At 46.0% G+C, this 16,123-nt stretch overlaps 1 protein-coding gene across 1 annotated transcript in view; it reads left to right on the top strand.

Moving 5' to 3' along the window:
• Positions 1-16,123, top strand: part of LOC116827644 (putative acyl-CoA dehydrogenase 6) — a 160,220-nt gene that overhangs the window by 23,428 nt on the left and 120,669 nt on the right. Inside the window, 1 exon segment of the mRNA XM_032785372.2 lies at positions 13,421-13,541. Within this exon segment, the coding sequence (XP_032641263.1) occupies positions 13,421-13,541 (121 nt within the window).

Genomic DNA, 16,123 nt, shown 5'->3' on the forward strand with positions numbered 1-16,123 from the left:
GGTTTGAGTTATGGTGGTAGTAGGGATTGTCATGAGGGCTCTATTGGCATCTTCTAACATACTATCTGATGGTACTCCTCCACTGAGCCTTGGTAATCAGTCTTGAAGATTGACTATAGCTAGTTTCTCCATGGTCTTATGCCTCATATCAGCTGCTGTGCTCTGCGATGGAGGGGGTGGCAGTGAAGTTTCAGGTTCAGGTGTGGGCTATCTCAAGCTGTGAGAGAAGCTTCCTGTTTACTATGTTGAAGCGTTGGGTAACTAGCTGTTTCTCAGTAAATGTGGATGTAGGTCTTTTGTCCATCCATAGTCCCCTCATACATCCCCTCTCATTAAGTCTACTGTTGTAGTAGCATTCCATCAATTCCAGGTTCTCTTGTCTCATCCATGAATGGTTTGTTCCAGTAGCCCACTTATCGTCAGATTGTCCTGGTTCCTCAACATCTGGTGCGGACCTTGTTAATCCGGTCGACGTCCAAGCCGGCATGACTCTCCTAGTTCGTGTCACTCTCATATTTGAGGTAGGCAGGTGAAGCGTTAGGGGGTCTTTTGCCCAAGGGCCCCCTACTGGAAAGTTGGGTACTAACCGGGATTTGAACCCCAGTCTCTCGTATCAAAGGGCGGTCTCCCGTATCAAAGGGCGGCACTCTTAACCACTACGCTATCCAGTCGCTATTATGACAAAGTAAGCAATTTGTCAGTAATAGTGTGCTTGATAGAGTGGCAGTGTCTTGCACACAAGGATGTATCTTAAATACTGGAAATTGATTCATAGTAGTAGTAAAATTGAGTTGGCAATTGAAGTGCCTAAAATCGTTAGTGAGTTTTTGGGTTTCACAATCTGGACTTTTTATTTATTTTTATAAATTTGAAGTATGGGAACAAAAAGGAGATTTGCAGTATTTTAACTTCTGCAACAGTAATCAGAATTATACTTTATGTACAGTATAATGAAACATGCAGCAGTAGAAAGGAGGATACTAAATAGTTTAAAGAGAACTCTGTCCAATTATTGCTGTATGAATGGAGAGGAAGAAATTACATGACCCTTATTACAGGATCTGTTGTGTGTGTCTTGCTCTGAAAATATGTTTTTATGAAATATAAATCATGAGGTATATTACGTTAGGGTTTTTCCTTCTTTATTTTTTCTTTTAGAATTAGAAAATACAATTTAATTCACTAACAGTTTGTTCCAGCATTTGCTGATCATTGCATTCTGTTGCATTTCTTTAGCATTCTTCTGTTTACTGTTGGGGTATCAGCATAGCTGATGATGTCCAAAGGAATGATAAGAGTTTTATGGCATTGTATTATTATTCATTAATTATAATTATTTATTTGTAAGAATATAAATTGACCTTTCCACTCCAGCTCCCATTGCTGTTAGCACAGGTAAGTCTTCAAATCCTACAGTTCCTCTGGAAGCTGAGACTCAGCTGTAACCATCTCCAATAAAAGCAAGGAAAATTGCAGTGAGTCAGGCCTGTGCATCTTTCTTCCCCTTTCTCATCCATTATATCAAAGGGATACCTCAGGCCTCAGTAGTAACCCCAGGGCTGCCCCTATCAACCCTACAGTCTTTTCAGAATTGAACCTTCAAAGCATCATGCTCTCATGGAGTGACAGCTTCCCAGCCTCTGTATTCCTGTATGTTGCTCCACTGGGTATGTCTAGACTGCAGCTGGGAAGTGTGATTCCCAGTGCAGGCAGGCAGACTTATAGCTAGTTCTGCTTGAGCTAGCACACTAAAAGTAGTGTGGACCTGTGGCATGGGCAGCGGCTCACCCTAGCTTCCCAAGTCCAACCTGCCCAACCCATCAGCTTGGGTGCTTAGCTTGAGCTGCCACCCATGCCACAAAATCTGCGAGTCTGTCTACCTGTGCTGGGAATCGCATCTCCCAGCTGCAGTCTAGACATACCCTGTAACATCACAGGCTCTACTACTGCAAGCTCAGTACATCACCAGGCACATCAGGACTCCTTCAGTCAACAACTAAGTGACTTTCCAGTGCCACCATTCACTTGCCTCAGTGTCACTTGCCTCTCTGATTCTTATCACCTCAGTCCTCGGCTACAGGGAGCTGAGGGGCTCCATGCCTGCAGATGCTCCAGGTAAACAAAATGACAATGTATTAGATATTCAATTCAGTGGTTCCATAGAGTTTAAAATCATCAAATTTTGGTGTAGACATATTTATAAGCTGACTCTCTGCTCTTTGATGCATCATTTTATTACCGAAATATTCGGCTTATGAATGAGCATATATGGTAGTTTAGTGCGCTCGGGTTGGGGCATGCCCTGTGCCCTGGGCTTTAAGTCATGTGACACTTGCAAGCGGCCGATGCCAGTGAGTGATCTGCACATGGACTGTTTATGCTGTGCGGAGGAAGCCCATCTCAGCGATAGCTGCAAGATTTGCAGATCCTTCAAGCCTCAGACCAAGAAGGAAAGGGGCATTCGGCTCTGAGCCATTCTGATGGAATTGGCCTTGACCCCGACTCCGGTGCACCGCTATGAGTTGGCACCAAGCACGGCAGCATCAGTGCGCAGTGACCCTTCAGTGCCTTCCACCAGCCGGCACCACTCCCGTCCCATCCATGGGACGCTCCAAAAAAGCTAAGAAGAGGTCTTCTCTGCCAATATACTGGAGTAAGACTAGGGGAGAGACGAGACCCACATTGGGCAGTTGTCGATCCCTGTTGGCCTCCAGGTCTCTGACTCAGGTTGAGTGGAGTAGCCCAGCCCACTCTACACCGACCTCCCCAGATGTCTGGGTGCCCTTCATGCAGGAGGCCCTGCAAGTGGTCCGGGACATTGCGTCTCTGCTAGTACCAGGGGCACTGCCACCATAGGCTCCCTAGTCCAGAGGCAAGCCACTGCTTGGATCTCCGCAGTTGATGCCTGCTCAGTACCATTCATGGTCTAGGGAACGTTCAGTGACCACCTCATGTGCAGTCTGCGCCGGTCATCGTTGGCTGGGTACTGACTGTCAGGAGTTCCAGGCACTGCTCTGCGTTGAGGGACTGTAGACCTCGTGAGGAGAGTGTGCCACGTCAAGACCAGGACAGACAGCACCAGAGGTCCTCATCTCCGAGAGGCTATCGTAGCCCATCGCATTATGGGCACCAATGCCGTTCCCATTCTTCGTCTCGCTCCTTCGTCTCGCTCCAGGTCCCTGCCATGGCACCACTCCCACAGTCCGAGGCATCAAGCGCTGGCACCTCGCCGTCACGAATCCACCCATCGGAGCCGGTTGCAGAGCAGCTGCTACTGGCGGTACTCCTGCTCCTCCACACTGGGATCATGGTCTCATGGTCGGCACCATTCCCGACACCACTGCTCCTCCCAGACCTGGAACAGCAGCAGGTCGTATGCCAGCACGGCCTCCCTTTGCAGTTGTCAGTTGATGGGACAGTATAGTCAGGCTGAACAGTCTGCTCCGCTGGTTCCACAGCAGGTGCAGTGGCACTGGGCTCGTTGGCTGGCACCATGGTACCAATGGGCCCCATGACTTCCGACACAACGCCCAGTGGTGGCTCGCTCAGTGGCCAGAGCCTCGGAGAGACTGTCGGTCTCCCTATCTCAGCCTCGCAGGAAGGAGTTGGTGGGTGACCAAGTGGTGGGACCTCCGGCACTGGTGGGTACACAGAGTACCGCACTCCCATCCTCATCCTCCCCAATGAGGCGATTACGGCCCCTCCTCCACCTGTTCCACAGGAGGACTCTAGGCTCAACAGGAACTATTGAAAAGGGTTACATCAAGCCTCAACCTTCAAGCCAAGGGTGTGGAGGAACCCTCGGACTCAACGTCCTTTTGGCCTTGGCACTGGGCAGGGTGGCCCGCCCACTCCATGAAGTGGGGCAAAGATTTTGAATGCCTTGTGGCAAACCCTGGCTTCCTTGCCCTCCATCTCTAAGAGGTGGAACGGAAGTACTTCATGCCTGCCAAGGGGCATGAATACCTGTACACCCACCCTGCCCCCAACTCTCTGGAGGTCGAGTTGGTCAACCACAGGGAGAGACAGGGCCAACCAGCCCCTACTTCTAAAAATAAAGATTCAAGGAGACTGGACCTATTCAGGAGAAAGGTTTATTCATCCTTGAGTTTCCAGTTAAGGGTGGTGAACCACCAAGCCCTCCTGGGGAGGTACGAGTTCAATTTGTGGGGCTCTGCTCAAATTCGAGGACTCTCTCCAAGAGCATGACAGGAAGGAGTTAAAGGCTCTGGTGGAGGAGGGTATAGCAGCTACCAGTGCACCCCTTCAGGCAGTGTTGGATGCCGCGGATACTGCTGCAAGGTCTATGGCCTCCATGGTGTCCATGAGGAAGGCGCCGTGGCTCCTGCTGTCTGGGCTGTCCAGCGAGGTGCAGAACTCCTTGCAGAACATTCTGTTGGATGGCAAGGCCCTGTTTGTGGAACAGATGGACATGAAATTGCATGGCCTGAAAGATTCTCACACAACGTTTAAGACCCTTGGCCTCTATGTCCCGGCTCCGATCAGGACCAAGTTTAAGCCATAGCAGGCCCCCATCCAGGCCACCCACTCTAAATATGAGCCCCATTATAAAAAGTCATGGGACTATAAGAAACACCCGCAGAAGCAATCCTGGTCTGTGCGCCAACCTAGGCTCTCCATGGGCAAACAGGCAGGAAAACGTCAGTTTTGACAGGATACCTGGGAGCAACTTACCAGTTCATACCAAGGATCCACCTGCAATAAAGCTTCCCTTCTCCAACTGGCTGTGTGCTTTTCTCCTGGAGTAGTCGTGGCTGACCTCGGACTGGTGGGTCCTCAACACCATTTTCTGGGGCTACAGCCTCCAGTTTACCTCTACCCCACCCACCGACCCTCCGTCCCCATCCCTTGTGAGGGGCCCTCTCACGAGTCCCTGCTCAAGCAGGAGGTGGGGCAGCTACTTGGCCTAGGATCGGTGGAAGTGGTACCAGCGGAGTTCAGACACAAGGGTTTCTACTCCCGCTATTTCCTTATCTTGAAGGCCAAAGGGGAGCTCAGGGCCATCCTGGACTTGTGAGGCCTGAACCAGTACATGGTAAAGCTCAAGTTTTGCATGGTCTTTCTGGCCTCCATCATCCCCTCCCTGGATCCTGGGGACTGGTACACCACCCTCGATCTGCAAGATGCGTACTTCCATATTCACATATTTGAGGGGCACAGACGTTTCCTCCATTTCACGGTTGGGCAGGAACATTACCAACTTACGGTTCTCCCGTTTGGCCTGTCCACTGCTCCCAGGGTATTCACAAAGTGCATGTCAGTGGTAGCAGCCTACCTCAGATGTCGCAGGGTCCAGATCTTCCCCTGTTTCGATGACTGGCTGGTCAAGGGCAGCTCCAGGTTGCAGGTGTGAGATCACGTGGCACTCCTCCTGTCCACGTGCGCCACTCTGGGCCTGTTGGTAAATGACACCAAGTCCACGTTAGTCCCGGAGCAATGCATAGAGTTTATTGGGGCAGTCCTGGACATGACATTGGCCAGGGCCTCCCTCCCACTGGACAGGTTCGAGACCTTAAGGGAGCTCATCGGCACAATCACGCAGTTCCCCATGACCTCAGCCAGAGGGTGCTTCCAGCTCCTCGGTCACATGTCAGTGTGCACATATGTGGTTCACCACGCCAGACTCAGGATGAGGCCCCTCCAGCTCTGGTTGGCCTCGGTGTTCTCCCAGTCCAGAGACAGGATGGAAAAAGTCCTTACTGTGCCTGAAACGGTGATCATCTCTATACAGTGGTGGTCCTCCCCGGTGAACATGTTCCACGGGGTCCCATTCAGGGGCAGGACCCCATCAGTGGAGCTAGTGTTGGACATGTCAGACCTGGGGTGGGGAGCCCACGTGGGGAATGTTTAGACCCAAGGTCTGTGGTCTGTGCAGGACCTTGCCCTATGTACAAATGTCAAGGAGCTCAGGGCGGTTCTTCTGGCATGTGTGGCTTTCTGCTCGCACCTAGAGGGCAATGTGGTCAGGGATCTTACAGACAACATGGCCTCTATGTTTTACATCAACAGGCAAGGTGGGGCCAGCTCCTCTGCCAGGAAGCCCTCAAGCTGTGGGACTTCTGTATAGCCCACGATATTTGCCTGGAAGCCCACCACTTATTGGGTGCCTGGAACTTGTGGGCGGATCGCCTGAGCTGAGACTTCTCCTCTCAGCACGAGTGGTCACTACACCCAGAGGTGGTGCACAGGATTTTCCAAAAGGGGGAAACTCCCCAGGTGGACGTGTTTGTGACACAGCAGAACCGCTGGTGCCCCCGCTTCTGCTCTGGGGTGGGGGGAGGGTTGGGCACAGGCACCATCTCCAGTGCCTTCCTCCTGTCCTGGTTGGGCCAGCTTCTCTATGCCTTCCCCCTGATCCCGTTGATCGGCAAGGTCTTGGAGAAGATAAGAACGGACAGGGCCTGGGTCCTCCTGATCATCCTGGCATGACCCAGGCAACATTGGTATGGGACTCTCACGAGCCTGGCAGTCGCCCTACCATGGCTGTTCACGTCCCGTCCGGACCTGCTCTCCCAGGATCAGGGCCGCCTCCTCCACCCCAACCTAGTGGCACTCCACCGCACAGCATCATTCCTCAATGGTTAGGCCAGGAGAAGAGGATGTGCTTGGAAGGGGTTCAGCGTGTCCTCCTGGAAAGCATATGGCCCTCCATACGTCAGGCCTACCTGGCGAAGTGGTCTTAGTTTTCAAGGTGGGAAGCTGATCGTGGCATTTCGCCCATGGCTGCTCTGATCCAACTCATTTTAGACTACCTCCTTCACCATTTGACTTGAAATTAGATGAAGGTTTCTGACCATCAAAGGAGTAAAATTCTGGAACACCCTTCCAAGGGGAGCAGTGGAGACAAAAGACATATCTGGCTGCAAGACTAAGCTTGATAAGTTTTTGGAGGGGATGATATGATGGGATAGTCTAATTTTGGCAATTAATTGATCTTTGACTATTAGTGGTAAATATGCCCAATGGCCTGTGATGGGATGTTATATGGGGTGTGATCTAAGTTACTACAAAGAATTCTTTCCTGGGTGTCTGGCTAGTGAGTCTTGCCCCCATTCCCAGGGTTTAGCTGATTGCCATATTTGGGGTTGGGAAGGAATTTTCCGCCAGGGTAGATTGGCAGAGGCCCTGGGTTTTTTTTGCCTTCCTCTGGAGCGTGGGGCGTGAGGCACAGGTCACTTGCTGGAGGATTCTTTGCACCTATAAGTCTTTAAACCATTATTTGAGGACTTCAGTGGCCCAGATATAGGTTAGGGGTTTGTTGCGGGAGTGAGTGGGTGAGATTCTGTGGCCTGTGTTGTGCAGGAGGTCAGACTAGACAATCATAATGGTCCCTTCTGACCTTAAAGTCTATGAGTCTATGACCCTAAAGCCCAAGGCCTAATGCCCTCGTCTATCAAGGTGCACTTGGTGGCCATATTGGCCTTCCACCAGCCGGTGCAGGGACACACGGTATTCTCCCATGCTATGACTGGCCAATTTCTTAAGGGAATGGATCATCTCTTCCCATACATTAGGCTCCCGGTCCCACAGTGGGACCTGAACTTGGTGCTGGCCTGGTTGACGGGTCCCCCATTTGAGCTGCTGGCTACATGCTCCTGGTCACACCTCTCATGGAAGGTAGCCTTCCTGATGGTGATCACATCAGCTAGGTGGGTCTCAGAGCTCTGGGCCCTGACCTCCGAACCCCCGTACACGGTGTTCCATAAGGATAAGGTCCAGCTCTGACTACATCCTTCGTTCCTCCCAAGGTGGTCTCCACCTACCACAGGGATCAGGACATCTTCCTGCTGGTGCTCTGTCCCAAACTGCATGCGTGCAGTGGGGAGTGCCTCCTCCACATGCTGGATGTTAGACGGGCTCTGGCCTTTTACCTGGAACATACAAAGCTGTTCCGGAAGTCCCCGCAGCTGTTCGTCGCCTTGGCCAAACACATGATGGGTCGGCCGATGTCCACTCAGCGGCTCTCCAACTGGATCATGTCGTGTATACATACCTGTTACAACCTGGCGGGAGTCCCCCCGCTGCTGATCCTGAGGGTGCACTCAACTAGGGCGCAGGCCATTCAGGACATTTGCAGGGCTGCCACATGGTCTTCGGTTCACATGTTCATCTTGCATTATGTGATCGTCTCCCAAACTAGGGAGGACACCGGGTTCAGCAAAGCTGTACTCTGTCTCGAGAGTCTGTGAACTCTTACTCACCTCCAGCAGACATAGATTGGAATCACCTATTGTAGAATGCACATGAGCAATCACTTGAAGAAGAAAAGACAGTTACCTTTTCCGTAACTGGTGTTCTTCAAGATGTGTTGCTTATGTCCATTCCACATCCCGCCCTCCTTCCCCTGTGTTGGAGTTGTCTGGTAAGAAGGAACTGAGGGTAGGGGGAACGCGCAGTGCTCCTTATACCATTCCATAGAGGCGCCACTACAGGGATTGCTAGGGGTGCTCCCCTACGGGTACTGCTAGGGGAAAAACTTATGGCACTGGTGCACGTAGCGAGCATGCACACCCATTGTGGAATAGACATGAGAAACACATCTCGAAGAACACCAGTTACAGAAAAGGTAACTTGTCTTTTTTATTTTAAAGTTGGGCAGATGCTTAAATCCTTTCCTGAGTTGGGGTCATTAGCTGTTATTTCTATTCTGTTGCCTTCATATTTTTGGGTACCACCCACACATTATTATTTAGTTTCTTGATTGTAGCTTTAAAAATATTTAGAATTTAGAGGGAATCCCTTCCAGATTATAATTTTAAAATTGGGCAGTTTTGGATTTGTAGAGGTGAAAGATAGTAATAATTTGGAAAAATCTAAATTGAAAATTATAATAGTTATTTTTTTGCTCTCTTTTAGATCTTCTTTTAAAATATAATTGTTGAATGGCTTTATTTGTGCCAATTATCTTTCACAAGGTCATGGAACAGATGTCTGCACTTAAAATGGCCTTTTTCCAATTAAACCTGTCTTCCCATGGAAAATGTTTTCTTGGCCTGTTTCTCAAGAGCCTCCTGGTGACAGTTCAAAAGGGTACACAGACGTCTTTAATCATTGGGCCTAATCCTGAAGTCCATTACTCAGATAGCTGTCTTTGAAGCATTTACATTCACTATAGATGCATGTACAGAGATGCCATTTCATACTTTTGGCTAGACAGGCAAATACAGAATCATAGGCACAGATTAACTTCCTGCTGCCCATATGCCTGTAAAAAGGGTCTTCCATACGTGCATTTTGCCTTTCTCACATAGAAGAGGACCGCCACAGAACCACACTGTATTCCTGGAATCCCAAAGAGGGCTGTCTGGAAGGAAGCATCCGGCTGGGAAGGGGTCTGAGGAGATTGCTAATAGTACCCTCCCTCCCCCCGAGCTCCAGAGATTTTCTGGAAATGGTAGTATGGACCCATCTTGTTGTTTTTTTTTTTAAAGAGCTCCTATATGCCAGAGGACTGTTTTTAAGGGGGATCTCAGGGGAAGCCATGGCCAGATGGCCTAGGAGTGTATGATCTGAGGCCCCGAGACTCTCTGCTTCATGTGGAATCCCTTGGCTCTGCAGTTTCTTAAGGCGAAACCCACTGCTTGTTTGGTAGGAAGGCAACCCCCTCTCAAAAAGCAATTAAGTTAAACTCCATGAAATAGCAACATGCAGAGTCTTCCTCCCATTAGACACTCTTCCATGAATGTATGTCAAATGTAGGGATGTTCTGGGTTATAGCTTCACTGCTTAGTCCATCACATTGCTAATGCAACATATCGATAGGTCTGACTTCCAAGTTCAGAAAGTCAGTGCTGCACTCCAGAAGTTTTTATGAACAGTTAGGGTTATCCTGAACATCTGAGCAAGGAAAGTACTCCATATTCTGTGTAATCAAAACCACAAGAAACACTTATTTATTGGTGGTTTTAAATGAATTAATAATGCCCTGGTACAATAAAAATGGTGATGGCCGTCTAGGAAATTTTGTTGAGCCCTTGATACTTGTTTGAATAGTTTTTACATTAAATACCAGTAGCTGTACTGCAGTGGTTCTCAAACTTTTCTACTGGTGACCTCTTTCACAGCAAGCCTCTGAGTGTGACCCCCCTCCCCATAAATTAAAAACACTTTTTATATATTTAACACCATTATAAATGCTGGAGGCAAAGCAGGGAGGCTGACAGCTCACGACCTCCCGTAAGAACCTTGTGACCTCCTCCACAAATGACAAGAAGCCAAGTCTTGGGACAATACAGTGAAAACACATTATCATAGATACAGACATTTGTAATGGGGTATGGCAAATGGTGGAAAAGAGATGCTACTAGAATCTGGAAAATGAGTCTTACTTATCCCAAACGTTAGTAGAATACACTATTTTTGATTTGTGCAGCTATGTTGTTTACAGCTCCAAGATGGTGTCAGGCAGGAGCGATCTGTGATATTTGGTGAAACTGTATCACACTGTTTTCAGACATCAATTTACTTTGTTCCTGTTTCATACTTGTAGCTATAACTCGAGGTCAAAAAACGAGCAGGAGAGGACAAACAGTTAAACTCTGCAAAGCTGATGGAAAATGTAAATAAGTTTGATGCTGCAATCATTCCGTTGACTTGACTGACTGCTAATACATGCAGATGGCTGCAACACTGGACTCAGTCCCAATGGCTATAGTACACAGGGAACACTTCTAGTACATCCACTTCCTACTTTTGCTGAGCTCCATCAAAACATTAGGGTAGATTTCTGTTCATAGTTAGTAGTCGCTTCCAGTCATTTTCCTGGACACTATCAAGTGAAGTCTCACAAACAAAGAACACTATTAATAAAAAAATCATACTTTGCTACAGCAAACTCAACATTAAGGGTCTATATCTTGAGTATTTAAGCATCTGGAATTAAAATTTATAAACATAGTGGAAGTCTGTCCTAGATACAACATGGGAAGAGGAACGTGCAGTTTATTTTTGTTATTGTTAATTGTGTGATTGACAATGTTCACTATGAGAGAGATTATAAATAACTGAATAAATTAAAATCCAATGTAATTGTTTCTCAGAATATGGTGTTAGGAGTGAAATAATAATTTTTGCTGCCTGATGTGAGGTATCCAGTGTTCCTTGGCCAATTGTAGAGCAGGAAGCCGGTGTGGATGGGCTGAAATTCTCTTTAGACTGTACAAAAACTAGATCTCTCAAAATGAAACTCCACAGGGTCCCTTCCTTCTCAGCCTAGCGATTTGGGAAGCAGTAAGTATTTATTTCCAGATTAAGAATTAGTTATCACCACAGGGCTTATTTATTTGGTTTGAACAAAAGACTGGGAAGGTAAACACCTGGAATAATAAATAAAGTGTATATTATAATACAACATTATCTTGGAGAGGAGTAAAATCTCCTTCATGGATTAAAAATCTGTCTTTATCCTTATTAAAAATAGTACAACTTTTTTATTCCAAAGTGTGTGTGTTTAATTTGGACCTTTTATTTGTAGGGCTCTACAAAATTCATACTCCATTCTACTCAATTTCATGGCCATAGGATTTGCAAATTAGTCATTTTCACATTTTCAGATATTTACATCTGAAATTTCATGCTGTCGTATCCATGGGGTTCCCAGCCAAAAGGAAGTCATGGAGTGGTCACAAAGCTGTTGTAGAGGGGTCGTGGGATTGTTACCCTCACTTCTGCACTGCCTTCAGAGCTGGGCTCTGAAAGCATCAGCCTGCAGCTTCCTGCAGCTAGAGGAGATTCCCAGAGGTGGAGGTGGGTCTGATCTCCCCCATGCTGCTGGGAGCGCCCCAGCCACGGGCTCCTAGCTGCTAGTCCTGGCCGGGCTGGGGAGGGACAGGACTTGCTCTTCCCTTGCGCGGCTGCTCTCTGAGGGAGAGCAGACTCACTTTCGGGTACCTCATGCAGCTGCAGGATGTTCTCAGCAACACAGGGGAAAGCAAACCCAATTCCACCTCCAGTAACCTCCTGCAGCTTCAGGAAGCTCCAGGATAGGTACCTGGGGGTGGGTCTGATCTCTCCCTGAGAGCAGCTGTTCAGGGGAAGAATAAGTCCTGTTCCTCCCCTGCTTGAAGGGCACTAGCAGCTATAGCCAGGGCACAGTAGGAGACCCCTAGCTGGGGCGCCCACAGCCCTGCCCAACCCCTCCAATATCTAGATTTCATGGGACAGGTCTGATTTTGTGGTCCGCGATACATTTTTCACAGCTGTGATTTTACCTATGTGTGATATTTAATGTGCTCAATCTTCAGGTGTACCTGGTGGAGGAGCAAAAGTGGCTTGTGCCCCATCCTCAATTACACCTGCATAATTTAGAACAGTTTGAACGCTGCTTCAAATTTTGCTAGCTCATGAGAGACCACTCTGGGCCATTTTTTAGACTGGGCATTGGCAGGGATTGCTGATCTGGTCACAACCCAACCATGCATGCTACAATGTGAGTGGGTAGTGTGGAGCTGGCTATGTTGGCTCTATGCCAGTCGAGGATTTTCCAATGCTAGGAGAGTCCTCAGCTGCCCATTTAGACTCCATAATACAAATAGGCCTGAGCATGAACTAGGAGCTGGCCCAATGTATTTCCATCTCCTTCACCCCAATCCCATTTTTGCATGTGTATCCCTTTCACTGGTTTTATTTAAGAGCTAATAGCACTAAGCTTGTATCTGGGATGTAGAGAGTGTGGGCACCCCATGCTGGGATTTCATTAGCAGATGCGAGTCTGAATGTCCTTCTCTACATGGGATGTATACCATGGAATAGGAACAAGAGCCAGAATTCTGCAGACTAACAGGGACCATGGGTCTAGGTCAAGTTAGGCAAGGAATTCCTTTTTGACTGATTGGTTAGTTTAGCCATTTTGACCCCTCTCCATGGCTGTCTTCATTTGTGGCTTGGCCTTTGTCGTCGCTTTTATTTGTAGTGTATGAAATCGTTGTGCATAGCCAGTCCAGGTAATTTGCATCCTTCACGTGAAAGTTAATCACCTGAGGTTGCTGTAAGTCTTCCTTCATAATGCCATGTAAAAACTAATTTGGATGTAGCAAAAATAGGGATGGTTTCCATTTCTCTTGGGTTCTAGGGTTTTTTGTTTCATAAAAACTCCTCATGCAGTCAATATTTATACTTTCTAAAAGAATGGATTTACATTTGTATCATGCCCTTATTTGCAATTTTAATGGACATCAACTTTAAGCCATGGAGATAAATATATCCAGCAGAAAGCAAACTCAAACGTTTTCAAAATGTTACTAGTGCCATTCTGTGTTAAACATTTTTTTATTTCTTTCACAATACAGTATTTAAAGCTAAAGTAGAAAAAATCATATCTATTTAAAATTAATCTCCAAAGCATTCACAGTTTCTATAGAAACCTCTTTGATTTAAGAATGCCTTTGTTTTCCAAATGCAGATTATTGACAAGGAGATTAACCCATTTGTGGACAAATGGGAAGAAGAAGGACAGTTTCCAGCACACAAAGTATTTAAAACTCTAGGACAAGCTGGATTCCTTGGAGTTAACAAACCAACAGGTCAGAAAATCTTTACATTCATTTTAATAGATATTGACCAAAACCTGCATCTGAAATCTTGGTAAAATTCTCAAAAGTGTCTTAAATCTTGTTTTTAGATATGTTTTAGGAACTTGGAAGTAGAGCTGGGTGAAGTATTTTGGTTGAAACTTTTTTCACTGCAAGAATGAAAATTCAGGTTGTCAGACATTTTGCAAATTTGTGTCAAGTTCACCAAGTTTTTTCATTTAAAAAAAAACAGCACCTTCAAATGAAACGATTCAATTGTTCAAATTGCAATGAGGTTCCATTTGGAAGTTTACTTCAACGTTATTAATTTTTAAAAAGTTTTAAAAAATTCAAAAACGAAACAAAAATTTCTTTTGACCCTAAACTATTTTTTTTTCAAGTTTTCAGTTTTCTGAACATTTGGAAAAAATTCATTTCAAGTTGATCCAAAATGATTTCCCCCACAAATTGTTCAAATGCCGAGTAAATAGAAAAATCAATTATTCACATGGTTTTACTTGGAAAACTAAATCCCATTGATTTTTCACTTTTGAAAATAGGACTCAGGCTCCTAAATCACTTAGTTCTAATAGCTGTCTGTTATAGACTGAATCAGAACACTTTGACTTTGGGAAAGTTTAGATTCAGATCTGGATATTGTATCTCTGGCCTGTCTCTACTCCCTCCACTCTCCCCAAGTTGAAGTGCATTCAAATCCATTGGTTTGGTTTTGTGTGCTATAGAGATACTAAATTGGGATTGGGGATCTTGGTTGGGATTTGTAGTGTTGTAGAGTAGAAACACTTGCAAATTAATTCCAGTATTAAAGATGTTCATTCTAGTGATATTCTATATACTTAAAATTGGAAATACCACTGGAACTGGTAACAGAAATGAATTTTTAAATGCACCTCATGCACTGTACGTGCTGAATGAGCAGGATATACTAGGAAACATACATGTCTATATTTAGTCTAGCAAACTCACTATGGATTGCTAGAAAGAACTGGCTCAAAGACAGAAACCTGAGGCCAAAATATTCAAATGCGTGTGGATAAAGCCAGGCATCAAAGTTCACATTAAGGCACTTAAATAAAAATTTACTGATTTTTAAAGGACTGAGTACCAGCAGCTCCACTGAAATCATTAGGAGTTAGGCTGGTTAGTATTTTTGAAAATCAAGTCTTGTATTCTGTTTTGGTCCCTAAATACAGATTTAAATGCTTAACTTTTAAAAACATTGGTCTTTGTATGCAGTACATGTTTTTTCCTCATTTAGATACAGAGTAAAATGAAACAAAAATGTAGCATTTTGTATAATACATGGGGTTTATTTTCCCGTCACTCACTTCTAGGTATCCCAGCTTTTAGCATAATTTAAATGATAGATGCATAATGCATCTTACATTTAAATTACACAAAATTGAGATTCAGTCAGTCCGCTTCTGAGGTCACATTCAAGTGACGTAAGGGATAGCATGAATCCAGGAAAGAGGCATATGTTGCTAAATGCACTATGTGAACACTCTTAAAAGGGGAAACGTTTTCAAAAGTTGCGAAGTTGCTGCTCTTTGACCTTCAATGGAATTTGTGTACACTTAGGGTACGTCTATACTACCTGCTGGATTGGCGGGTAGGGTTCGATGTATTGGGAATCAATTTATCATGTCTCATCTGGATGCGATAAATTGATCTGCTAATCGATGCCCGTACTCCACCTTGGCAGGAGGAGTAAGCAGTCAATGGGGAGCTGCGCCAGTCAACTTGCCGCTGTGAAGGCGGTCAGGTAATTCGAACTAAGATACTTTGACTTCAGCTATAGAGTAGCTGAAGTTGTGTATCTTAGTTTGAACCCCCTCGCTAGTGTAGCCCAGGCTTTATTCTCCATATACAACATGTGTAATGATTTTCTCTACTATTGGCAAGCTTGATTCCTGTATTCAAGCAGCAATATGAATGTTGTATTGGTTTGCTCTCTGAAATTCACAGGAAGCAAATGCTTCGTGTTTCACATTTTTGCCTGTGTGCCAATCCCATGCTTTGATTTTTCCATAGCAGCATCCAGAGTTGGGAATGTAACTCTGTAGATGCACTCTGTAGATGTACTTCTGCTTATGTACAGAAACCTCTCCTCATTAACACTGCTCCTGTTCCTGAGTTGTTCTGAGCATTTTCAGTCTTCATTAAAATGAATGCAATTTGAAGGTGCTCCATACCTCACCAAGATTGGACCCATTATGCCTACCTGTACGTATTCCTTAAGTGTGGTGATCAGACAGCAAGTGTGAAAAATCAGGACAGGAGATGGGAGGTAATAGTTGCCTATATAAGACAAAGTCCCAAATTGTAACATGGCCTTAAATAGCTCACAGGAATAGGAAATGCTGCATTTTCTTTATTTGAAAGGAAGTATAGATACTGGGATTTTATACATTCCTCTGGCCCAGATTCTCTGCTCTGCCCTTTCTTTCCTGGGTGCAGTAAAGGCCAATGTGTATGTGGGGCCAGGGGAAGAAAGAGAGAAGGTGGGCCCTCTCATTGAGTTGAGATTGAAGCCCTAGTGGAGTTCCAAGCACCGGCCCGATGAGTAACAA

This window comes from Chelonoidis abingdonii, chromosome 2 (assembly GCF_003597395.2).
Source record: "Chelonoidis abingdonii isolate Lonesome George chromosome 2, CheloAbing_2.0, whole genome shotgun sequence".
Taxonomy (NCBI): Eukaryota; Metazoa; Chordata; order Testudines; family Testudinidae; genus Chelonoidis; species Chelonoidis abingdonii.